This window comes from Macaca mulatta, chromosome 5, assembly GCF_049350105.2.
Source record: "Macaca mulatta isolate MMU2019108-1 chromosome 5, T2T-MMU8v2.0, whole genome shotgun sequence".
In the NCBI taxonomy this organism is placed as follows: domain Eukaryota; kingdom Metazoa; phylum Chordata; class Mammalia; order Primates; family Cercopithecidae; genus Macaca; species Macaca mulatta.
In genome coordinates, this window is record NC_133410.1 from 123,242,376 (window position 1) to 123,268,058 (window position 25,683).

At 37.4% G+C, this 25,683-nt stretch overlaps 1 protein-coding gene and 1 long non-coding RNA gene across 6 annotated transcripts in view; one reads left to right on the forward strand and one right to left on the reverse strand.

The window, feature by feature from the left end:
• ARSJ (arylsulfatase family member J) overlaps positions 1-19,713 on the reverse strand; it is a 77,261-nt gene extending 57,548 nt beyond the window's left edge. For 2 of the 4 annotated variants that reach the window (XM_001096903.5, XM_015139124.3), the window contains exons 1-2: positions 19,267-19,713; positions 18,244-18,899 (exon numbers count right to left, since the gene is read on the reverse strand). In XM_001096903.5, coding sequence (XP_001096903.1) covers positions 18,244-18,641 — 398 coding nt within the window. In that variant the 5' untranslated portion in view covers positions 18,642-18,899; positions 19,267-19,713. Of the gene's footprint in view, positions 1-18,243; positions 18,940-19,266 lie in introns of those variants that run through there. The other 2 variants (XM_078002216.1, XM_078002215.1) reach the window with 2 other exon arrangements.
• On the forward strand, positions 19,339-20,364 carry LOC144340829 (uncharacterized). 2 transcript variants are annotated; one of them, XR_013417277.1, is made up of 3 exons: positions 19,339-19,547; positions 19,635-19,928; positions 20,187-20,364. It is a non-coding gene; the product is annotated as an uncharacterized LOC144340829 (long non-coding RNA). The 2 variants fall into 2 exon arrangements; XR_013417276.1 differs by having other exon boundaries at positions 19,408-19,547; positions 19,635-19,821.
• Positions 20,365-25,683: the final 5,319 nt, after the last annotated feature.

Sequence of the window (25,683 nt, forward strand, 5' to 3'; positions counted from 1 at the left end):
AAGAAAGAATCAAATAATTTTCTTATAAAAGATGTGTTTAATAGATCTGTAGCTTTTTATTGTTGCTGCTGCTGAGTCATTATTTTTACATTTTATAACTTGATGTTGGTACTTCTTGAGAATGATTGCCTTATTAACATATTGCTTATTTGTAACATTACGTCAGTAACTTATTTTCTTGATATGTTAAGAAAATTCCCTCAGAGTAGATTGAATAGACCAGTGTATTTCAAACAATGACCCAGGAGCCCTGGAGATTGGCAGAAGTGTCCCGAGCCTGCCTTAGAACGAAGGGGTTGAGGCTGGAACCTGCACTAGCAGCTCTACTTTCTTTTGTTTTATATGCTGGGCTTCTTTTCCATCAAGAAATTCATTTGACTGAATAGTGCCACAGTGAAAAATGTCTGAAAAATTATAGAATAAGTTGCAAGTCCAACAAGGAAATACACCAATTTACCTATGGCAAACACAGGTAATGTGAAATGGGCAGCTCCTCTAGGTGAAAAATAAGGAACGGGAGAGACAGACTACAGTGCAGATCCTGAGCAGACACCATGGAGATGTGACATGCACACTCTGATCACACCTGGAGGAGACATCCAGCAGGTGGGAAGTGAAATAGCACTTACCCGATAACACAACCTGGCTTGCCTAAAGTTTTACACTTTAAGATTTAAAATAAAGGGACTTAGAGGAGGGATTTGAACTTGTAAAAGATTACTAGACTCTGCATTCTTTAAAAAATAAACAAGCACAAATGTTCTTTTGCAGGATATGTTCTGTAGTGCTTGTTCTTAAAATCTAAGAAAGGGGATGTTTGGGCTAACATGTTACATCAGATGGAGGTTGGACGTTTTGATTTCAATACTATGTGTGGTAACTAAGGTGAATGCATTAAAACAAACATTCCTCTCAATGAAATCTTTCTCAGTGTCTGCACAGCTGTTAACTCTTTGGCCCAGAAAACTGCAGCAAAAGCCAGCAGTAATACAACTTATTCAGGCTGGCCCATAAACTGTTTAGTGAGTACTTTGCTTTTGGAGAACAAAAAGAAGAGATCACCAATGTGGAAAAGTTGTAATAAATGACTATGTTCTATAAATTAAAGTAAATGACCTATTTTTAGCCAGTTTAAAATAAGAAGCAAAATAGGTGGACTTTAAATTTTAACAAAAATCTTGCCAGATGTAAATCCTTAAAAATTATAATTCTAAAAATGTAAGTGCAGGACCACCAACTGCTGCTCAGACTCTTTTGTCTTGACATTAATCCAAGAGAAAGGGAAAAACATGTATGTGTGGCTGTGTTTCTCTCTCTCTTTCTCTTTCTCTCTGTGTGTGTGTGTGTGTGTAAACACTTGATATTTGATGCAATCAATAGTCTGGAGTAGGAACATTTTCATTTTGATGAAAATAGAGAGGGAAGTTGAGTTCATACATTGGCTCTTTGTGTTGATTTCTTTTTATCACCAACCATCTGACCATATGGATGCACTAATAATGTGCAGAGTTTTGGCTACAAGTCCAAAGTAATGAAGTAAGGGAGAATGGTGAATTCACCCAGTTCATTCTACTCTGGGACAGAGGTAAGGCCAGACAAGCATGCTTGCCCTAATGCAGCACCCTTCCCCCACATTCACCTGTGCTGCTTTTTCTTTCTTTTGAAATGTTAGTAAGTGGCTGAGCCAGAACTCAGATGCAGACCGTCTGATACCACTTACTATGATAAATGAAAAAAAAAAAAATCTATAACTGCAATCCTTCAAAATATAAAACCTAAGGGAGTCAGAAAGAGAAGGGAGAAACAAAGACTATTACTTATTGTTAGGCTTTGAAATGTGAAATGTAATTCTCAAAGAGATTCCTGTAACTTGTGATACATGCCTGCTTGAGCAAACACCTTTTTTTTTTCCTTTTGCTAATAGTTGAATGAATAAACTTGAATTTGTCCTTGACTCCTCCTTTTCTTCCTGTTGCATTTGTAGTTCATCAAAAAATCTTGTCTGCTCTGTCTGCAGAATATACTCAGGATCCATCACTTTCTATGACCTTTCCCTCCATCCCACTATCTGTCACACAGGTTTATGCTATGGTCTCTTTAACAGATCCACCTGCTCTCCATCCAACCTGCATGATCTATCCTCAACACAGCCACTAAAGCAGTTCTGTTGAAAACGAAGTTAGATCAGGTTCCCCTTCTGCTCCAAGCCTCCCAATGGCTCCCACTTTAGTCGAGTGAAAGTCAGTGCCCCTGCCTGGGCCTACATTACACTATAGGATCAGGGTTCTTTAACTGCTTTGAACTCATTTCCCCTTACTCTCTCCTGGTCTGTCTCTGAACTAGCTTAGTGGGGCTGTCCTGTAATGGTAGTTGAACATACCAAGGGGGTTCCTGTTGTAACACTTATGCATTCACTCTACTTTCTGCCTGGAAAAGCTACATACAATGACCCCTTCCTTGCCTCCCTTCTTATCAAGGCCTTCTGTGACCTTTGTAATATTCTCCTCTCAATTTCTGTGACTCCCAATCCTCTTTCCTGCCTTATCTTCTTTCTTAGAGGCTGTCACCCTCTAGCATACTATATAGTTTTCTTATTTGTGTCTTCTTGCACTAGAATATGAACAACATGAAAACAGGGATTTTTATAGGTTTGTCAACTTATATGGTTCCCAGTGTATTAGTCCATCCTCATGTTGCTATAAAGGACTGTCTAAGACTGGGTAATTTATAAAGGAAAGAGGTTTAATTGACTCACAGTTCCACCTGGATGGGGAGGCCTCAGGAAACTTACAATCATGGGGAAAGGGGAAGCAAACATGTCCTTCTTCACATGATGGCAGGAAGGAGAAGTGCCAAGCAAAAGGGGGAAAAGTCCTTTATAAAACCGTCAGATCTTGTGAGAACTCACTCACTATCATGAGAACAGCAGGATGGGGTTAACACCACCGTGATTCAATTACCTCCTGCGGGGTCCCTCCCAGGACATTTAGGGATTATGAGAACTACAATTCAAGATGAGATTTGGGTAGGAACAAAGCCAAACCATAATCACTGAGTGTCTAGAACAGCACCTGGCAAAGAGTAGGTTCTCAGTGTTGAATGAATGGATGAATGAATGATGGATGAATTTCAGGGAAATAAAAACGATACCACTTAAATCAAAGGCCATTACTTAATGAACCATTAGCTGGTAATGGAGTGTCACAAGGGTTACAAATTAGTCGATGAGTAGTTTTCTTCCTTTCAGAATTTCTAAAGGTATACATTTAACCTTGGGAGTTTCCTTTATGTAATTAAGAAATAATCATGCTCAGCTACATCATAGGTTTGAGGTGAGGATTAAACGACATAATCCAGTGTATTAACATAGATCTTGAAACACTATTTTAAATTACTTATGTTTTTTGTTTTATTATTTTGACATCTGGAATCATTCAGAGACACAGTGGAAAAGAAAACGGATCTAAAAAGCTCTATTCTTGGAAACGAACCACTGAATTATTTTAATTGTAGCAAATCTCAGACTATTGATCCAATTGACCCAATTTTCTTTTAGAGATAATGACAGTGAATTCCCTAGCTAAGATAGCTATAACGCTTTAGAAAATTATGATATACGGTATATGCACATACTCTGAAACTGATGAAAACAAGATAAAATTCATAGCTTCCTGATTTAAACAACACACTGAAATAAGCATTTGTTTTCTTCAAGTTCACACTGTGGTAGGAAAGGGGCACATAAAAAAGAACTATACTCCAAAAGGTTTACATATCCTAGTACCTTTACTTCCATGATTCAGCTCTCAGAAACTCATTATTCAGTTATCAGTTGCTTTTTGATCTTGAACCAATTACTAAGCCTAAAATAAGAATATATCACTTATTTTATGGGAGAACAGACACACATTAATAGGGATGTTTCTTCCAAGAGTCAACTCTATGAGACTTTAAACAAGCTTTCAATTGCAGACTTTAGGAGGAAAAACATAAGTTAATTGACTTGATTCTAAGACAGTACTTAAATTAAGTAGTCATATGCATATAGCAAGTGTTAAATAAATGGTGGGGAGAAAAAAAAAAGAGACAAAGGTGGCAATAAATCACCATGGAGCATTAAAAATCAAAACTCTACCACAGTGTTATTCAGTACGGTTCCCAGACCAGCAACTTCACCTTCACCAGGGAGCTTATTGGAAATGCAGAACCAATACCCCCACCCTAGCCCTTCTGAAATATTAGGGTAGGACCAGAGGCATACGCATACAGTTTGAACAAGTTCTTGGAGTAATTCTTATACATTGCTCTATTATATACATCTTACAGTCCTAAATATCTAATTGTTAATATTTGAGAGGTTGTTAGGATCAACAATACATGTGGAAAATATTATAAAAACTTTTCACAGTCAAATTTAAACAAAATATTGTATAGGAACTAGGCATTACTTCAAAACACAGTAACAAAAATAGAACTGGAATTATATTATGTCTTGTGGCATCTACAGTTATCAAATATTTAAGTTCTTCATTTCATCTCTCAATAATAGAAAGCATAGTTTGATTAATAGGTTAAGTATTCTTAGAAATTCTGAAAGGTAATATTGACATCATTAATTTATACATGAAACAAATAAAAAACAAGAACTTCTTGCAACTTCCCAAAACAGTATGGGAAATAATTTTGAATAAGAGTTTCTGGTTTTTAGAATAATTGTATCTACTTAGCCTGCTGTTGCTTTACTTTAATAATGAAAGATATTTATTGTTTTCTGCTCTAAAGAAAGCTGTGCAGGGATAACAAACCCATCCTGTCAGCCATCTGAATAATGTCATGGAAAAATCATAGTGTTGTAGTTGGAATCCTAGCTTCATTACTTACATGGGACCTTGGTCAAGATACCTTACTTCTCTGAGCTTGATTTCTTCAAGTGTGAAATGTGGATAATAATAATTACTCTAGAGTTATGAGACTTGGAGAATATATAAAAGAGATACAGATATAGATATACACATATATAGAGAGATAAATATATTTTTTAGAGATAGATGTACTAAGAATATATATTAGAGGGTAATGTACATAAGGTATATTTCTTAGCACATACATGCCAAATAAATGTTAAATTGCTATTAACAAGATTTTATGCTCAACTAAATCTTTTAGTTAGGAAAAATGTACGACTAAACTACAGAGTTACAAAGATAGCCAAACTAGGAACAAAGTAAAAAATTGATTTCAAATGTTTGAGTTTATTTGATTATTATTGGAGATTATTTTCAAAATAATCTTCAAAATAATTTTCAAAATTATTTTAAAAATATCTAAACCAAATTAAATTTTAATTTGAGTCCAAATCACTCCGTTCACATACATTCGTTATGACCTTATCCTGTGCAAGAACCTGGTGTGTTCAAAGGATATAACAGTCTTTAACCTCATAATGTTCAACCCCAAAGGTAATTTTTAAAAATCTGATACAACAATGTAAAAATTCTTTGGTTTCAGATTGAAGATTAGGGATAATGTTTTAAATAAATTTCTAATACATTATAAATTTATTTTAAAATTTTCAATTATAGTATAGATTATAGTAGAGATGAATTAATATTATAATACAGGTATGCTATCAAATTTACAGTATGTATTAATATATTATAGGTTAATAATTGAAATGGAGTTAGTATATATATAATTCATGAATTTTTGCTAGGTAAAAGTGCAGAAAAATTGAATCAAGTAAATTGTGCACTTTGTTTTAGTTTATTTTTAGATAGAAGGAACTTAAACTAATTTATGTGATGGTAGAAGTGCTTTACTAGAGATAGAAAATGACAAAGAAAGAATGTAAAATTGTAAAAACTAAGTCCTTCAGGAGGAAAAAAGTGGCTTGGGGAGGCATGGGTCTTTGACTGATGCATGTACCTTAATGCCTACTTGAAGAGGAAGGCTGCACATACGCTGTCAATGCTGGTAAGTTGGTAAACTTGGTGTTGGTAATGAAAGGGCAAATTTATTATTGCTTCTAATTCTCAATGGAATTTTGAAGTAAGGCAATGAGCTGATGAAAGGATATTAGCAGTTTGAGGAGATGAGAAATTTGGAAATAGTAGTTCTGAAGAATGGGACACATAAAATAAGAAGGTAAAAAAACTGCTGGCATATTTTAGTGCCTATTTTAGATTTGTGGTTATGAATTTAATTTAATCAAGGGTTGGTTGCCACCCAAATTTTTGCTGCTGTGTCCAACTGCTGGCTGGACCTTCTTGGGCACTGAATGTTGCCAAACCATGCCTATCAAGCCCATCTAGGCTTTGTGCATGGAACAATTCAGCACTCTGACAGGGTCCAGTCAGTTGCCACATCCTCTTTCTCATCTATGGCTGGTCCTTACCCTCTCTACTAAGCTTGAGAATAACCAAGTTTTAAGAAAAGCATATCATGGTATCTCCTCAGGAAGGGGACAATGACCTAGTGATTATTTTCTGGCATGTCTCCCTAAGAGGCCCAGTTCGTTGGTAGATTTGGTGTTGGTGATAGGATAGAGAAATTTTATTATTGATTATATTCAGTCAGTGGAGAGAGAATTCATTGTTATAAAATGAAGGTTTTGGGAAAAATAATATTCAACATCTCTTTGAACTCTAAAAATTCTATCACTCTTTGTTGGCTGCCACATCTTATTACACCCAAGAAAAAGTGTGTAAAGCTTACATAAGGTAAACCTAAAAGGTTTGTAAGTATGCTGTCATTTCTGATATGGATTCTACATATGCCCATTTGGAACAAAATTTATTAGAGTAGTTGAGACTTTGAAAATACTTTTCCCTTTCTATTCAAAATAAGTTCCCTGAAAGTTCAGTTAAATCTAAAACTTAGAATGTATCAAGCATTTATTATATGCCAGGTAATGCTCTATGTATTTTCTCCCTTATGGTCTTATTTAATAAGATAAATATACCAGAATGAATGGTCTGTTAAGTTCCTACTACTCTCATTTGATGAGGAGATCTACAGGCTTTAAGTAACCTAAGGTTTCACTTGAAGTGTGGAGCTGGGGTTAGACATAGGTATCCAATCCTATGCCTCCTGCTTCTCAGATAACTTCCACTTAAAATAACTGCTCTCTCTGAATATGATATAACTTAAAATTATGCTTGAACAATTACTAAAGTTTGCTACCAATCTGAATATCTATGTTCATCCAACTCTATCAAATATGGCATCATATCTCAATTGATGAGCAATGGTAATATGATGTTAACAATTTTTAAATGAAAACGTTCCCTTAGATTTTAAGCTATTGTACTAACAGATGAAAAATATGAAAGCTCCTAAAATTCAGAATGAATATAAAATGTTATTCTGACATATTCAATGTCAGTCATAAAACACTTAACATAGTTTTTGAATATTTTCTCATTCAGAGCTTTTCACTTGGTTTAATTATTGCATAAATGTTTATTGAGAGTCTGCTTATCAGCAAACATTGATTAACTATTTATGGGTTAACTTAAAGTTTCCCAGCCTGGAGGTAACCAAGATTATCAAGTTATATGGGTTTCTATGTGGCAGGCTCTGTTCTAAATGCTTTAGGTACACAATTCTACTTAATCCTCATAATAAACCCCATGAGGTACTATAATGATCATCCCCATTTTCCCATGAAAAAACTGAAGGATAGCTAGTTGAAGTTATATGGATGATGTCACATAAGTTCTTTGCTTTTAATCACTGTGATATATGTATATATACACACACATGTATACATATATATACATATATGTATATATACACACACATATATACATATATGTGAGAGAGATTTGTATATACATATAATATTTATGTGTTTTTTTAATTAGACTATGTGAAGTTTATAATTTAGTGTATTCTTGTACACTTAGGGATTAAGAGGAAAGAGGTAACTAAGTATAAAAACTGAAACAGAGGAATGCAGAAAAGACTATAGGAACAGAGCAGAATGCACTTGACTCTGCCTGAGGTGGGGTGAGAAAATGATCAGAAAAGCATTGGTGAGGAGATGAGGGTGGTAGAGGGTCTAGAAAGATGCAATGATGTTTTCCCAGAGGTGAATGAAGAACGTTCTACCAAAGGAAGTCCTGCTTAGAAGGAAACAGGGTGGTATGAGGATGCAGCCCTCGTGGGAAAGTACAAGTACTCTGGCACTGATAATCCAAAGAAGGTATAAATGGAAAATTGTTGGGAGATTGCAGCAGAACCTTAGCAGAGGCCAGATTTTGAAGGCCCTTATATGGAATGCTTAGAAATTATGCTTTAGTCTCCAAGTAGTGGAAACTTCTAAAAATTTTAAGCGGGGAAGTGTCATGATTTCGACTATTGTAGGAATTTTACTTAGGTCTTATTGTAGAGGTGGATTCAGATGCTGTAAGCAATATAATAATTTAGGAGGTTATTGAAACAGTGATCATAAAGCACAGATGTTTCAATCCCTATGAAAACTAAAACAATATATTAATTCAAAACCATTGTGTACCTTCTGACTAGTAGTCCCAGGGTGAACTGGAGTTCAAAGCTGGACAAGATATATTAATAATATTCAATAACATGTTTTGACATTTTTCATTGAAGGAATTTGAAGTAATTAATTACTGGCCTTTCCATTACCCTATTTTCAATGCCTCATTTAGTGTTATACTTTTGACATCACTGTTTAAATATACATTTGCTCTCACTTGTCACAGGCTTAGCAGGGTTCCAGTAGATTCTGCCAAGCATGACAACCAACAACTAAAACAGTTTGCAAGTGCAGAGACCTTAAAAAATACACCCCAGTCACCTTTTTTGGACATCTCAGAACCAACAATATCATGCAGAATACCATGCCAGATAAAACATATTAAAATTAAAACATATGGGGTTTAATTTTAACCCTTTTTTAAATCAACAGATTAAAGTTGGATGAGAGCTATGACTATACTTACAGAAAGCTTTAAAAAAGAATAAAAGCCACTTCTTGTAAGGTTTGTATATGATTACAATTATGGAGACATAACTCTAAATTTAAAAGAATGCTTACTTTAAAATTACATAATATGTAAAATTCTCTAAGTACCTTCACATATGTTATGTCAGTTGATGAGTGGAATAACTTTTAAGATTGGTAAGTAAATAATATCATTGCTATGATTCTATAGATGAAAACAATGCATCTCAGAAATATCAAAAAATGTATTCAAGGTCAAAGTCAGTAATTTGTTGAATCAGCACTGTACCATAACTCAGATTTCCTTAATATAAATTATATGCTACTTCTTCTTGATCATATTGACTGCCAGGGGTAAATAAATAATCATTTATTCATCTATTCATTCATTCATTCATTCATTCATTCATTCATTCATTCATTCTTCACACATTTACTTAGTGCCTATTAGTACAAAACACTGTATTGGGTGCTGTGAGATTTATGGAGATTATAAATCAGCTTTGTTGCTTAGGGGACCAGCAAGGGAAATAAGAGGTTCAGTAATAGCTGTGAAGGAGTGGAAAATCATGCCTAATGAGACAGTTACAGAAAGGAATACGAAAGCTCATCATTGAAATAAATGATTTCTGGCTAAGGAATCATGGAAAGCTGTATAAGCAAAGTGGTATTTTAGGTGAGTCCTAATGAGTGGTTGGGATTTGGGCAAAGAGAGATAGGGTGTAAATTCCAAGGAGTGAAAACAGAATGAGCCGAAGAAGAGAGGAAATCGAGATGTTCTTGAGAAACTGTGAATCATCCATTTCTCTGGTGTGGAGTTTGAAGGTAGAAGGAGAAAGATAAGGCTAAAAATATTGTTTAATAACTGGACTGAGGTGTTCATAATTTTCATAGGAGGCAGAATGGGGTGATGAAAAATAATAAAGTCACACAAGTTAAGGTTCAAATAGCTCTGCTGCTTAAGAAACTGTGTGACCATGATCAATTTATGTAATTTCTCTAAAATGTTCATATGCCATCCATAAAATGTGGACATTTGTAAAATATTTGAGAAATATTTTTCAAATAAAAAATTTTTACCTTCAGTGTGAATGTGAAGATCAAATAACAGGATGTCTGAAAAACAAATGGCACAAGAAGGCCTTCGGTATAAAATTATTTATTTTCCTATTCTTTGGAGTCAGTGGGGGAACAGGGAGCGTGTTTGCTGAGGATGGTGATGTCATGAGAGTCAGTTTTAGTAAATCAAATGTGTTGGGTAAATTAGAGGAGACAGGGGCTGGGCAAGGTGACTCATTCCTGTAGTTCCAGCACTTTGGGAGGGCAAGGTGGGTGGATCACTTAAGCCCAGGAGTTAGAGACCAGCTTGGGCAACATGGTGAAACCCTGTCTCTACAAAAAATGCAAAAATTAGCCAGGCATGATGGTGCACACCTGTAGTCCTCCAGGTACTTGGGAGGCTGAAGCAGGAGGATGACTTGAGCCTGGGAGGTTGAGGCTGCAGTGAGCCATGATTATGACACTGCACTCCAGCCTAGGTGACACAGCAGGACCCTATCTCAAAAAACACTAAAAATAAATAAATAAATAAATAAATAAATAAATAAATAAATAAAATAGAAGAGAGATTAAAAGATGAGAAGCAGAAAGTCTTTCATTATTATTATTATTTTTTTTACAGTAAGGCATGGAAAAAATGCCTCAATGAGGTAACACTACTGGGAATATATCTAGAATTATAAAAGAACACTGAAACAAACTCTAATTACATCAAGGTAAAGTACTTACAGGAAAAGAAGAAATCAAAATTAATTTTAGAATATTGCCATAGGAAAAAACTGAATGAAACCAAACTTTGAAATAAAAAGACTTTTATACTGAGCTCATATTCAAAATAGGGGCTCTAGGTCTTTTGGTCCTCTTATCTTTGATTTCTAAGACAGGTCATTTGCATGACACAAGATATTGTCAGCCTTCTGCAACTGGATAATGTCCACCTTTAAGTACAGCTATTTAGAAAACTCAACAGAATTACCGAACAGGGATTCACTTCAATGGCTTTTTAAAAAGACTCTTGAAAATTATGGACTTTGAGCTTAAGAGTGTGCCAATAGTTTACTTGACCACAATTCTAGTATCCGAAAACCCATATGGTCAAATAGGAATTGGCAGCTCTTTGTCAAATGGTTTGACTATTGAGCCATTCTTTTTAAAATGGATGTGTGAGGTGTCAAAGCCACCCTCTCCATTTGTTATATTCATTTTACAGAGTCAAAGTAAGGCTTGAAGGAAACTCTTGTTTTTCCTGAACTTCTAACAGTAAACATGTAAATTTTTCTAAATGTTTAAGTATCAACTAAATATTTATGAAAGTAATGACTGAACTCATATAACCAATATAATTGATATTTATTGAGTATTGTCTGGGTGTAACATGCTGCTTAAAACTACGCCTTGAGGCCGGGCGCGGTGGCTCAAGCCTGTAATCCCAGCACTTTGGGAGGCCGAGACGGGCGGATCACGAGGTCAGGAGATCGAGACCATCCTGGCTAACACCGTGAAACCCCGTCTCTACTAAAAATACAAAAAACTAGCCGGGCGAGGTGGCAGGCGCCTGTAGTCCCAGCTACTCCGGAGGCTGAGGCAGGAGAATGGCCTAAACCCGGGAGGCGGAGCTTGCAGTGAGCTGAGATCCCGCCACTGCACTCCAGCCCGGGCTACAGAGCAAGACTCCGTCTCAAAAAAAATAAAATAAAATAAAATAAAATAAAATAAAATAAAATAAAATAAAACTACGCCTTGAATAAAAGAAGTGGATGGAAGAGGAAGCATGCGTGACTGTGATGTTTACAATAAGCTGATGGGAAATGAGTGTGTGTGTACACACATGCCTATGAAATGAAATAATCAAACTCTATTCCCCTAAGCTTACTTGACTCTTTCTCCTATCAGAGTGGCTGAAAGAATTCAGTTACTTTTTCAGGGTTTCCTACACTAGGACAATTCTAACTTGAAAATTTAATATCTAAAAGCAATATTTTGTAAACTAGAAGACACGTTCCCCCCCCTTGACAGGCCACTGCCATCCACAGAGGAGGCCTATCTGGACCCTATCTTCCTAGACCAAACTAGGCAACCAGAGCTCCCAACTGAGTGGCTGCCTATACAGTGTGGCTATAGCTGGCAAGGCCCAGCTGAGTCAATCTCCAGAAAGAGGCTATAATTAAAACCAGAAACTTACCACTTTCTAAGAGATTATCTGGAAAAAAAAAATCCCACCATGCTTTTCATCCCCGTTTATTTAAGTCTTTACCAAAACTCCAAACTTTCCAATATATTTGCTTTCATTCAGATTCTAATATCTATATGTATATGTCCCTCCTGTACTCTCACTCAATCCTTTCCCCATCCCAACTCCCTAACACTTTCCAATATCCCCACTGTTACTTAGCAAAATCCTCCTTAAAACTTCTGTTTTCTAAGAGATGGGGTCTTGCTCTGTTACCCAGGCTAGAGTGCAGTGGCCCAATCATAGCTCTTTGCAGCCTCAAATTCCTGTGCCCAAGGGATCCTCCCACCTCAGCCTCCCTAGTAGCTGGGACTACAGGTGCATGCCACCACACATAGCTAATTATTTTTAATTTTTAGAGACAGGGTCTCACTATGTTGTGCAGTCTGGTCTCAAAGCAAAATCCTCTTTAACTTCATCTCTTCCCTGGACAGCTCCTGTACCTTTTTGCTGTAATTAATTGCTGGCTGTCCCTGCCATATTTTCAAGTTGGGGCTGGGTTTTTACTCACATCCCAATATTCACAGAACCTGGAGCAGGTATGCATGCCATCTTAGTTTCTCACTGGCACTCATTCATAGATGATCCCAGCACTGGCTCGCTGTCCTCTTTGCTACTATTTCTCTTTTTGTTCTCAGTGATTTCTCAATGGATATCCATGGGAGTGATTATTCAACACTCTGTACTTCAAATACTTTGCCTTCCTTACTTCCAAAGATGTTTTCCCCCATCCAACCTTAGCACTCATTACCCTGTAATTTTCAAAACCTGTACTACATAACTAAATTTTGATCCCATGCATATACTTTCTCAATTACTATTATCTATGTTTTCAACTTTGTAAGTTTACTGTAGTGTTCTCATTTCAACGACATACAGACAGTTAATTTATTGACCCCAGCACTTTTTAAGAGAACATAAGCCCCTATAGTATTCCCCCTTTCTTTGCAAAGAGTCCACGATCCACCATGCTATTTATTTGGCAAATCTCAAAAACTAGTTAATTCCACCTCTTCAACTGTACTTCTGCACACAAGCACCAAGAAGGGTGGGAGAAAAACAAAAAAAAATGCCTGATGTCTGTTAAAATTTATGACCACAAATCTCAAGTGGGCTCTCATTACAGCCCAGTATTTTTACTGCATTTCTTTACCCAATTCACTCTCCTAGCAGATATTTTGTATCTCTCTCTGTCACTCGTTAAACCTTCAGATCTTCATTCTCAGCTAATTACCTCATTTATTATTTTACTTAGAAAGTAGGATAATTCAGAAGAGAACTACTTCAGAGTCCCAAAACCAAATCTTCCAAGCTATTTGCATCTGTACATCTATACTCTCTCTTCTTTCCTAGGAAAATTAATGAACTGGTAAAAAATAGCCAAGGCAATTTTGAAGAACAGGCAGGAGGATTTACATTCAAGATATTAAAATTTATTAGAAAGCTATAGTAGTTAAGAGAACATACCATTGACACAACAAATAGCTAAACAGTGAAAACAATGAGAATTGGAATGGAAAAGTGCAGAAACAGACCAAACATGTGCATTCATCTGACTTATGAAAAAGTGATGCTGCAGTGTAATGGAGACGGTATGGTCTTTTTAATAAACAGTGTAGGTCAAATGGGTATAAACATGGAAAAACTAATCTTGAACTCTCATTTACACCATACTAAAAACTAATTTCAGATGAATCGTAATCTAAATATAAAAACAAAACAATAAAACTCTTAGGGATAAAAGACCATGGTCATGATCTTGGGGTAGAGAGAATATCTTCAATAGGACATAAAAAGAAAAAGATTATAACATGGATTACAAGAAAATTAAAACCTCCTGTTAATTAAAAAAAAGAAAAAGAAAAACAACTAAAGAAACCAAACACACCACAACCACTAAAAAAATACACTAAAAAACCAAAACACTGTTGAGGAGAATGAAGAAGCAAGCCACAGCATGGGCAAAGAGACTTGCAATACAAATCTCTAACAAAGGAATAGAATATATAAATAACTACCACAAATTAATAAGGCAGAAACAATCATCTAAAGAGAAAATAGGCAAAATATTTGAATAAATACTTCTTTAAAGGGGATATAAAATTGATTCATAAAAATGTGAAAAGATGCTCAACTTTATTAATTGTCAGGAAAATGCAAATTTAAACCATAATGATGTAGCAGTGAATAATGACCAGAGTGGCTAAAATGAAAAAAGATAATAATAAATGTTGACAAAGATATGAAGCAAGTAGAACTTTCTATACAATTACTGGTGAGAGTATAAACTGGTAGAATCACTTTGGGAAACTTGAGCAGAATCTACCAAAACTGAATATACACATCCCTTTAACCCAGGATTTCCACTTCTTGATAGATATCTAAAAGAAATGCATACCTATGTTCACAAAGAAACATACACAAGTATTTTTATGGTAGCACTGTTTATAATAACCCAACTATGGAAACAACCCAAATGTCTATTAACAGTAGAATGGGTAAATAAATTGTAATATGCTTATGCAAAGGAATACTATTCAATGATAGCAAATAAATTATATATACAGGAAACAACATTGAAAAATTTTACAAACATAATGCTAAAAGAAACCAGACATAGAAGAGTATCCTCTCTGTAACTCAATTTGTATAAAGTTCAAAACTAGGCAAAATTAATTTAAGGTGTGAGAAATTGGGAAAGTGATTATCCATGGTGAGGGGTACCAGTTGGGTAGGGGGTTGTTTTAAGCACAGCGAATTTATCAAATATCCTATTAGAAATAAACATTATTTGAGTCACCTTTGCATTTGTTAACAGTGATCATCATGGTATTTCAAGTGGGATAAATGAGTAACAAAATAGTAAAAACACAAAATTACTATCAAAGATATGAATTCAATTCAGATTGTCAACCTTTCCTTCTCTAAGGTCTGCATAAAACAAGTCTAGGTTTTGCAAAACTTATAATTATCTTTATGAAGCCTTCACTATATTCTCTTTTAAGAAAAGAAAGATCTTTTTAATCCATATCTTTATTTGCAAAACTGTAAAAACAAAAGTGAGTAAATTACTTTGAAATAAATCAAACACAGGCAGTCACTTTCCCAATCAACCTTTTATCTCATCAGGACAACTGTGAACACCTAGAATGCTGTTTCTCAAAGCCCAGTGCATAGAATCCCTACATTACTACCCCTCTTGGAATCTGTTGCTACATCAATATAAAATGGGCATAACAATAGCAACTATCTAAAGTTGTTAGAAGGATTAAATGAGACAATGCACATAAAATTCATTAACACAGTGACTGCTCAGCAGATGGTAACATTTAATACTAACAATCTTAATTTATTTTTGATAATGTCATCATCATAATAACCTGACATGCTCACTAAATCACTATTGATTTCTAGACCCAACCCTGGACCTAACCAAAGCTGAAGGGCCCAGAAATCTGCATTTTAACTAGCATTTGGACTGATTCTTTTTGCACACTACAGCTTGAGAACTACTATCCAGAGATTAGGGCTTACTTCTTGTTTCTTCTTCATAGCTCCATTGCAGGGGTCTGTACACATGAATGCTTATTGACAGGCTGGCTGATATTCAATATTGCCAGACTCATATGATGTAAATTATTAAGGGAATCTGCAATTTGTTATAGATTTGTGTAGTAAAAGAAAATAGATTTTTAATTTTTGACTCCAGAAAAATATAAAGGGAGGGCTGTTTTGTTAACAGTATCAAAAGTAACTTCAGCTTCAATTATGTAAACTCTGTCATGTGAAGATATTTGAATCATGTCACACTTCTCATAACCCATTTTATTTCCCTTAAAATAGTTTAGTTCGTTTCAGTTTTTTTATTGCTTCCTTTTTTTTTGGAAGATTCACAAGGCATAGACATGTGTTCACAGAGAGAACAAATGACCATATTCTCTGGGACCTGCATTATTAACTCATTTATGCCTAGTGTTCCATTATTGGAATTCTAAGCATGTGGGATTTATTTATATACTACTGCTCAAGATCATTACCAGAGTCTGATTGCAAAAATTCAAAAAATTGCAACCTCAGGCATAAATGGGTTAATGAGTCCAGAACTGGGCTTCCATAACCGCTTTATTTCTTACATCTGTGCTCATTTAAAGGAAGGTTCCACTAATTTGTCTAAAAGGAGAAATTGCAAGTGAAAAGGTATACAAATGTTTAATTCAAATAGAAATTTAAATCAAATCACAGTAGCTATTTGTACTTTTTGCCTATAAAAGTTATACAACCTGTTGCACTGAATGAAAATTTTTAATGAGAAAAGAAATCTCATCAGATGTTTGATTGCATTGAAATTACAGAAAAGTTAATCTTTCACCAAAGAGAAAAAATTAGGAAATATTTTCAGCTTAGTTCCTGTTTCGTTTTATTAAGTAAACATAATGGTTAAAAGATAAAACCTACATATTGTTTCAATGCACGATAATGTTTAAGAACAAATTTTCTTGTTTGGTGAAAAGTCTTGAACATACGCTTTACTGTGAAAAATAAATTCATATAGTTCAGTTACATATTTTCAACCACTGTTGGCTATCTGTGTAAATCTAAATTCTATAAGTTACTTGAAGAGGTCCAGTGAAGCTTTGTGAGACATTTATTTCATGAGCCAAATATAAGCGTGTTTGGGGTTAAACATGAAGAACTTGACCTCTAGGCCACCAGATGGACTTATTATTTTCCAGCCAATAATCTATTCCTTTATAAATATCAAATACCCTTGATTTTCTGATGCCACAATTAACCTTTAAAATGACTCTGAAGTACAGTGAGACTTTTCTCATTCTCAGGAGAGGGAAGGATAATAATTTTTTTCTTTTCTGGCAATGATGTTAAGTTCTGACAGTTTGCTAAGCAGTGGAAATCATGCTGTAAGCAAAAGTCTCTGCAAGACAGAGATTCTTACAAAATAGTCTTTATTTTTCCAATGGATACTGGCTACTTTTATAGGATCCAATTCCAAGAACAACTTCACATAAGCAAGGGTTCCCTGTCCTGCAACTGAAATCACAAGACATAGATTGAAATGGCTAAGGCTTTTCTTCTACCTCTGTCCAGCTTAACCCCTGCCCTTCCTAGTTTATCTTTGTTCCACAGGCTGAATTTGTACATCCAAATCAATTACAGTAGCCTATGTTCTGATAGGATAGAGTAAAAATATGAAAATGCGTGAACATTTTAAGTAGAAGATTTAGCTAGTTAGCAAAACAGCAACAATATGAAAAGCACTTTACTTAAGCATACAAATAGTCTGATTTCTGTTGGTTACTCAGAAAATTCCAGACCTGTGAAGAGCAGCAGAAAACTGCAGATGAAGTTTGACTCCTCTTGAGCACTTACCATTGTATTTCCTTGCCTTTTGAGAATTGCTTTGGTAATTAAATATGGCCTTCATTACAGGGTCTCATAAGAGAAAATGGCCCATCAAAGACCAAAGCAGAGTCGTACATAAACTGGTCATATTTTACATTATATCTGTTTCATTGGCTCATTTTCTCTGATAATTCAATTCTAGATTTAAAAATGCACCAAGAGTAAAATAAAATTTTGATCTTTCTTGTCAGTGATGGTGAGTGTGAATTCTAGTATGACATCTGAAACAAAATCTGAGCATGCTCAAAAGTAGAATAGATTTGGAATAGGAGACCATTTCTGGAAATCTCTGGTTGGTGGGTATTTATACATTCTCATCTCATTTAAAAACTTACAATTGACTCTGTAAACAGGAAAACTAGACTACACTCGTGACTAGAAAATTAAGATCATTAACATTGTATCCATTTTAACACGGTACCCCAATAACATATATCATTCATTCATTCTTCATTCATTCAGTTGTTCCCCATATTTTCTGTTACTCCCTTAAGTTTGGAGCTGGATCTTAATTAAATGCTTAAGATTTCTCCAAAGAATAAATATAAGAAGTAGGAACACTTACTTTCCAGTAATAAACTGACTCCTGGATGGTGTGCAAATAGGCTGGACATAGTAGTTCTCCAGTTTAACTCCTTCGGCAGCGAGCTTGTCAAGAGTGGGCGTTTTAATCTCAGATCCGTGGTAACCCACATCTCTAAATCCCTGATCATCCGCTAGGATGAAAATGAGATGGGGCTGGGAGGTGGAAGTTGTGCTGGGCTCTAGTCTGTCTCCAGCTTGAGCTAGTAAGGCCCCTTCTTCCTCCTCTTCTAAACCCTGGCCCCAGGACAGGTAACCGTAAGTGAGGAGGCAGAGGATCCAGAATCCTGCCAGCGCCCCCATTGCTAGCATCTTTCCAGGACAGACCCAGGCCTGTGGAGAAGGCGGAGGCGGATGCCCCGCACAGCCCCTGGGAGCCATTCACTCGGGTCCCAGGTGAGACTCCACGCGGAGAACCACGCGCCCCGCGCCGCTGCGGGCGCACACATGCACCCAACAGACGGTGGAGACTCTCCACCTGGCAAGAAATCCTCCTCTCCTCTCAGCTGTCACCATGTCCGACAACTTTAATCTTCCATAAGTGATGGCTTAATGGATGGGACTCTGGAAGAACAAGGAGGGCTCGCTCTTCTCCAGCATATTTCACTTTCTCCTCCTCCTCCCCACTGCCTAGAGCAGCTTCCACATAAGAAAAAAAAAAAAAAAAAAAAAAGTTAATATCTCCCCCCAAAAGTTCTCTGGAGAAAAAAAACAAGCAAGGAATTGAGAATCACACTGGACAGGAACTTTTCGTGGCCAGAGCGCCCTCGACGTTGGGGAGCAAAGCTGACTGTCCTGGCAGTGCTGGTACGGAGGGCAGTGGGAACGGCTGTCCTGCGGTCCCCACACCTGGAAAGAACTGCGAAGTGGACGCGTCGCGTCGGGCTCTCATCGGACAGATAAACTGCCGTAGTGGACGGCCTCCTGATCACCTTCTCCACTTTCCCAGGGCTCTCTGTTTTCCCCAGTCCTTTCCTAGGCGTTTGCCAATCTCCCCAACACTCACCAGGCGGCGAAGTGAGGAAAAAGCCGTTTCCTGATCTCCCTCCACCTCTGCAGAAACTCCCGGCAGCAATTCCTTTTCCCGGCTGCTGGGGAGCCTGAAGGCCAAACCCGGGTCCCTAGCCCCGTGGCCGGCCAGCGCGGAGCCGGTTTGGCCTTTGCGGAGCTCGCGCACCCGGCGCAGGCGCTACAAGCTGCGTGCGTTTTCTCAGCTAACTTATTTAGCTTTGGCACTCCGAGTTCTTTTGCCTCCTCCCTCTTTTCTCTCCAGTGAATCACAGAACGGTACTTTCTTCCTTAGCTCCCCCGGGAAGAGGGGGAGGGGGAAAGGACGGTTTAGAGGCTCGATCTTTCCTTTTTCTTTTCCGGGAGGTGGATGGCCAAGGCAGAGGAGGCTTTGCCAGAAGGAGAGCTGCGTGCTGCTCGAGCCTGACGGGATTCCGGGGTATCCGGCTGAGCTACCGCGTCCCAAGAATGTTGCCTCCTGCCCATCACCCCGCGAGAGGGAAAGGACGGCGGCGGCGCGAATGGGGAATGGTGAAGGCGCTTCTTTTCGTGGGTCTGTTGGTGAAGAGCCCTGTCTCCCATCCCTAAAGTTGCGCTTGCAAACTTTTTCTGGCTTCTGGAGGGAGTCAGAGAGAAGGAGCAGGAGTAAAAACAAAATGCGTAGGACACTCTTTCCTCTCTTCAACTTCCTTTTCAGGTTTTCCTTTATTAAAGTTCCCCCACCCCCATCATTTTCTTACTCCTTTTGTCCCTACCTCCTTTTTTTTTTTTTTTTTTTCCACTAATGATGACAAATTTTAAGTTTTATTTCCTCTCCCAATAGTTGGCTTTTACAGCCTGATTCTTCGTTACCTTTTCCCTATGTGAAGATACTGGAATTGCCCGCTCCCTCTTACATCTACCCTAACTTACCCACAGGGTGTCTCCAGCCAAGAGCATGGAGAGGAAGAGTTATGCGTTTCTCCTTCAAGAACCGCGAAGCCAGTCTGCTTTCCTGCATTAAAGAAGCCAGTGTTTCCCATCCAGTAATTCAGGGAGCTTCATAATTTCTTTCTTTCTTTTTTACTCTGTGGAGTAAAACCATTGTAAAAACTTGTCTTGGTTGTGAAAATACTCTTGATTTTACTAGAGTCATAGTTTTAAAGCCCTGCTCAAAGTCAGGAGAGGGATGTATAGTACAGTCTCTCTTTATAGAAGAGGCAATGGATGCCAAGAGCCACTGAGACATTTTTTCTAGCACCAAATTTATTCAAGTTACTTACTGAACACCTACTGTGGGCTGGCACATTGCCATGTCAGATTCTCTCAATTGACTGAAACATAAATCTAGGTTTCATTTAGTCATTTATTTTTAATTCTCTCCTGTTCCTGCTGAGTTCCCAGGCAAAACTTTGTGAAATAGGAACTTTGAAAGGCGCGATGGTGCTCCCTGAAGTTAAGTTTGCTAGCTGCTGTAGGCCTTCTAGTCTCTGCTCTTCCCTGTAGCCTTTCTGGCTAATCTGGGGAGAGACAGTGAGTCTTAGAAGACATGTTCAGAAAGGTGAGTTTGGCAGTTCTGTAAATTAAGTCACTAAATATGTACTGAGAGTACTGAGTGTCAGGGGATTGAAAGGCACTGAGAGGTAGGGCTCTAGGCCTAATGGGGCTAGCCAGGTGCTTGAATGGGAAAGATGCAAACACTCTGATCAATCTAGCCTTTTATTTGGGGAGATAGTGACTTCTTGTGACCTAGCACAAGAAGTATCCATGTTCTGTATGAGAAGGAGGCACACTTTCAGTTGAGGTTCCAAGCTATAATAATAATAAAAAATCAAAATGTTTGGAATACTTACCATGTACTAACCATAGTACTCTATATACTGATACATACACACATATAAAGTTGTATCTATTAGGGATTAGTTTCAGAACCCTGAGGGATACCAAAATTCATGGATGTTCAAGTCGCTTATGTAAAATGGTACAGTATGTGTATATAACCTACATACTAATATATCTTCTATGCTTTAAAACATCTCTAGATTACTTATGATACCTAATACAATGTAAATGCTATGCAAATAGTTGTTAGAGTATATTATTTTTATTGTTGTATTGTTATTTTTTATTGTTTTCTTCTTTTCTCAAATGTTTCCAGTCTATAGTTGGTTGAGTCCCATAATGTAGAACCTGGGAATATGGAGGGCTGACTGGGTATGTTTGTTTATATAGTGCTGTATACAGTTTATTTCTTTTCCTTCTATATCAACCTTATGAGGCATTCTTCCATTCAACAAGTATTTGGGGAGCTGGGCCAATGCTAGAGGATGGGAAGGTAATGATGAAATAAATCAGTCTCTGCTCTGTTGAAATATACACCAGAGTGGAGAAGAAATACATTCATCAATGAATCACTCTACAACTCCAATAGTTAGTTACTATATTACTTACTATACAAATGTTCTGAAAAAAAGGAACATTTTCAAAGAAATTTTAAAACACAAAAAACAATATAGACTGGGTACAACTACTGGGTGGTGTGGTTCAGGGGAGTCATCTTTAAACTGAGGACGTGTTATTTTGTTTGTCATTGTCTTTCTACAGAAAACTTAGACTTAGAAATCTGACTTCAAAGCCGATGGTTTACAAAAGATATTCTTCCTACAAATGGGCTTTAAAGTATTTGCCAGCCACATAGCACAGAGATAAAACAGCTGCCAGAGTTAGAATTCTAATCCCCACATGAGGCATGCAGACACTCTATGCTCAGGATAGAAGGACAGAATTCAGGTCCTAAAAGGCCATTTCTGGATTAAATAGCACTAACACTAAGAAAGACTAAGAACTACTTACAATTACTAATAACAGCGAAGAAACAAGAATGGCCATGCCACAGTAGGCCAAATGAGACGTGACTCAAAGAGGAAAATCAAAGGCAGCTGAGTGCCCTACCCACAGTAGGTAAGACTTATTTCACATCCCTAAGGAAGACATGGAGAATGGCATCAGAGGCTATTGAATGCCCTAAGCTTTATAGTGCACATACTGGTATTATAAGTACATATGCTTTGCATTTCTCATTATAGGATTGGGTTTCATGTGCTCTAAGCAACAGTTTTAGCATTCTCATGAAGTCTCCAGTTAAAGACCCTCTGTAACTTACTAGTTCTTTCCTGATTTTAGAATCAGCATTTTAGTATTCAGGCATCAGCTGCCCTTACAGACGTCCATCTTAGGTTTATTTCAGCTTGAATATGCCTATATTACACACAAACTCTGGTTGTGGAGTGGTTATATAAAAATTTAAGCTGTTATTTGAGTCACAAAAAAAAAAAAAAAAAAGAAAAGAAAAATAAAACTGCCTAGAAACGAAATCTATATGGACTGAGTCTTCAAGTGAGGGTTAATCAGGAGGTGAGATGAAGCTATGCCTTAAAGTATGATAAAAATTTGGAAGTAGGAGAGAAAGTTAAAGGAAGGACATTTCAAGTTAAAGAAAAGAGAAAGTCAGTTTTGCTGAACACGTTTGGATTGGAAGATTATGGGAAAAAATGTTAGGAAGTTCAGGTGACACCAGATTTGAGAGACTTTGGAAAAGTATGAAGAGCTGGAACTTGATTCTGAGGGCATTAGGAGGAATGAAATCCTTTGAGTAGAACATAACATGATAAACTATTTTAGTGAGGTGATTTCTGGGATAGATTTATAGGGATAGAAGTTACAAATGAGCTGCTTCAGTTCATCAAAGTTTGAAGAGTTGTAACTTTACTCTGAGGGTACTGAACCTATTGACTTCTTAGTGGGTTTTTGTTTTGTTTTGTTTTGTTTTTATCTTGATTAGAGTAAGACATGATGAAAAATATAGGAAAAGAATTCCCAGGGCATTTTCAGGGAGAGACTTGAGGGAGTAAAGACTAGAATCACACAACTGCCACTGTGTGTAAAAATTGTGCAGCAAAATATTCCTTAGGTTAAAAAACTATGCTTTGGTTTTGTTACCTGATGGGAGAAGAGCATTTATTAAATCAACTAAGAGGGGGGCAAAATGGAAAAAAGAATAAGGGACCCAAGATAGGACCTTGTTTGACTGGATAATAGAAAAGAATGAGTAGGTTAAATTGGGAGAATGGCCGCCAACAAAAAGGGATGGTATGATTAAGGTACCACAGGGTGCCTGGGGTTCCTCAAGGGGCAGACGAAGGGTACTGGATGCCCAGAGGTTGGAGAGTGGAGTGAAGGATTGGGTATAGGGAGCCTGTCAGTCAACATAAAAGCTAAGAAAATCACAAGCAAGCAGTAAAATAGGTAGCTAAACACTATTTCTTTGAAACATCCATGTTAAATATCACCATTAAAATGACATTTCCCACAGGCTCCCAGTATGCGTGGACTGAATAGCTTATGAATTTCATACACCTAAAAAAATATTTGAAGGGATGCCTAGTAGGACAGAACGCCTGCCACACCATTTCTGTTTCTTCTGTAGGTACTTATTTTCAACTAAACATATACTCAAATTTCAAAAAGAATCAGCTAAGTGTAGGTTTAAAAATAGTGAAAACCGCCAATCCAGAGATTTACGGACTATTAAAAAAATTTAAAACCCAATTGCTGCTTGGTTGCATTTATAAGTACATTAACTACTCAAAATGAAGGAATGTCACTGTGTTTAAATTAATACACAAATAGTCTAAAACAGATGTTTACCCTAATATGATTGTTTTGACATGGATGACATATAATAAACTCCTTATTAAGTATTATTAACTCTTTACTAGGCTATGGAACTTAGGCTGCTTTGAGCCATTAAGTTATCACAAGCAACATTCACTTTCTGACCAAGACCAAGTAGGATGGTTAACTTTCTGGTTTAGTAAATATTAAGTTGAGTTTGCTTCTGATATGGTTAGACAGTGTGCCCACCCAAATCTCATCTTGAATTGTAGCTCCCATAATTCCCATGTGTCATGGGAGGGACCTGGTGGGAGATAATTGAATCATGGAAGAGGGTCTTTCCCGTGCTGTTCTCATGACAGTAAATAAGTCTCACAAGATCTAATGGTTTTATAAGGGGGAGTTCCCCTGCATATTCTGTCTCTCTTGCAGTCATGTAAGACATGACTTTACTCCTCCTTGGTCTTCCACCATGACTGTGAGGCCTCCCCAGCCATGTGGAACTTTGAATCAATTAAACCTCTTTCATTTATAAATTACCCAGTCTCAGGTATGTCTTTATTAGCAACATGAGAACAGACTAATATAGTAAATTGACACCAGAAAAGTTGGATGTTGCTGTAAAGATACCTGAAAATGTGGAAGCAACTATGGAACTAGGTAACAGGAAGAGGTTGGAACAGTTTGGAGGACTCAGAAGAAGACATGAAAATGTGGAAAAGTTTGGAACTTCCTAGAGACTTGTTGTATGGTTTTGACCAAAATGCTGATAGTGATATAGACAATGAAGTCAAGATTGAGGTGGTCTCAGATGGAGATGAGGAACTTGTTGGGAACAGAGTAAAGGTCACTCTTGCAATGCAAAGAGACTGGCGGCATTTTGCCCCTACCCTAGAGATCTGCAGATCTTTGAACTTGAGAAAAGTGATTTAGGGTATCTGGGGGAAGAAATTTCTAAGCCACAAAGCATTCAAGAGGAAGCAGAGCATTAAAGTTTGGAAAATCTGCAGTCTATGCAATAGAAAAGTAAAACCCATTTTCTGGGGAGAAATTCAAGCCTGCTGTAGAAATTTGCACAAGTAACAAGGAGTAGAATGTAAATCACCAAGACAATGGGGGAAATGTCTCCAGGGCATGTCAGAGACCTCTGCGGCAGCCCCTCCCATCACAGGCCTGGAGGCCTAGGAGTAAAACATGGTTTCCTGGGCTGGGCCCAAGGACCCCGTTTCTGTGTGCAGCCTCAGGACATGGTGCCCTGTGTCCCAGCTGCATCAGCTCCAGCTGTGGCTAAAAGGGGCCAACATACAGCTCAGGCTGTTGCTACAGACAGTGCAAGCCCCAAGCCTTCATGGCTTACACATGATGTTGGGTCTGTGGATGCACAGAAGTCAAGAATTGAGCTTTAGGAACCTCCATCTAGATTTCAGAGGATGTATGGAAACGCCTCAATGTCCAGGCAGAAGTTTGCTGCTGGCATAGAGCCCTCACGGAGAACCTTTGCTAGGGCAGTGTGGAAGGGAAATGTAGGGTTTGAGCCCCTACACAGGGTCCCCACTGGGGCACTGCCTACAGCAGCTGTAAGAAGAGGACCACCGTCCTCCAGACCCCAGAATGGTAAATCCACCAAGAGCTTGCACCATGTGCCTGGAAAAGCTGCAGACACTTGATACCAACCTGTGAAAGCAGCCAGGAGTGGGGCTGTACCCTGCAAAGCCACAGGGGTGGAGTCACCCAAGGGCATGGGAGCCCATCTCTTACATAA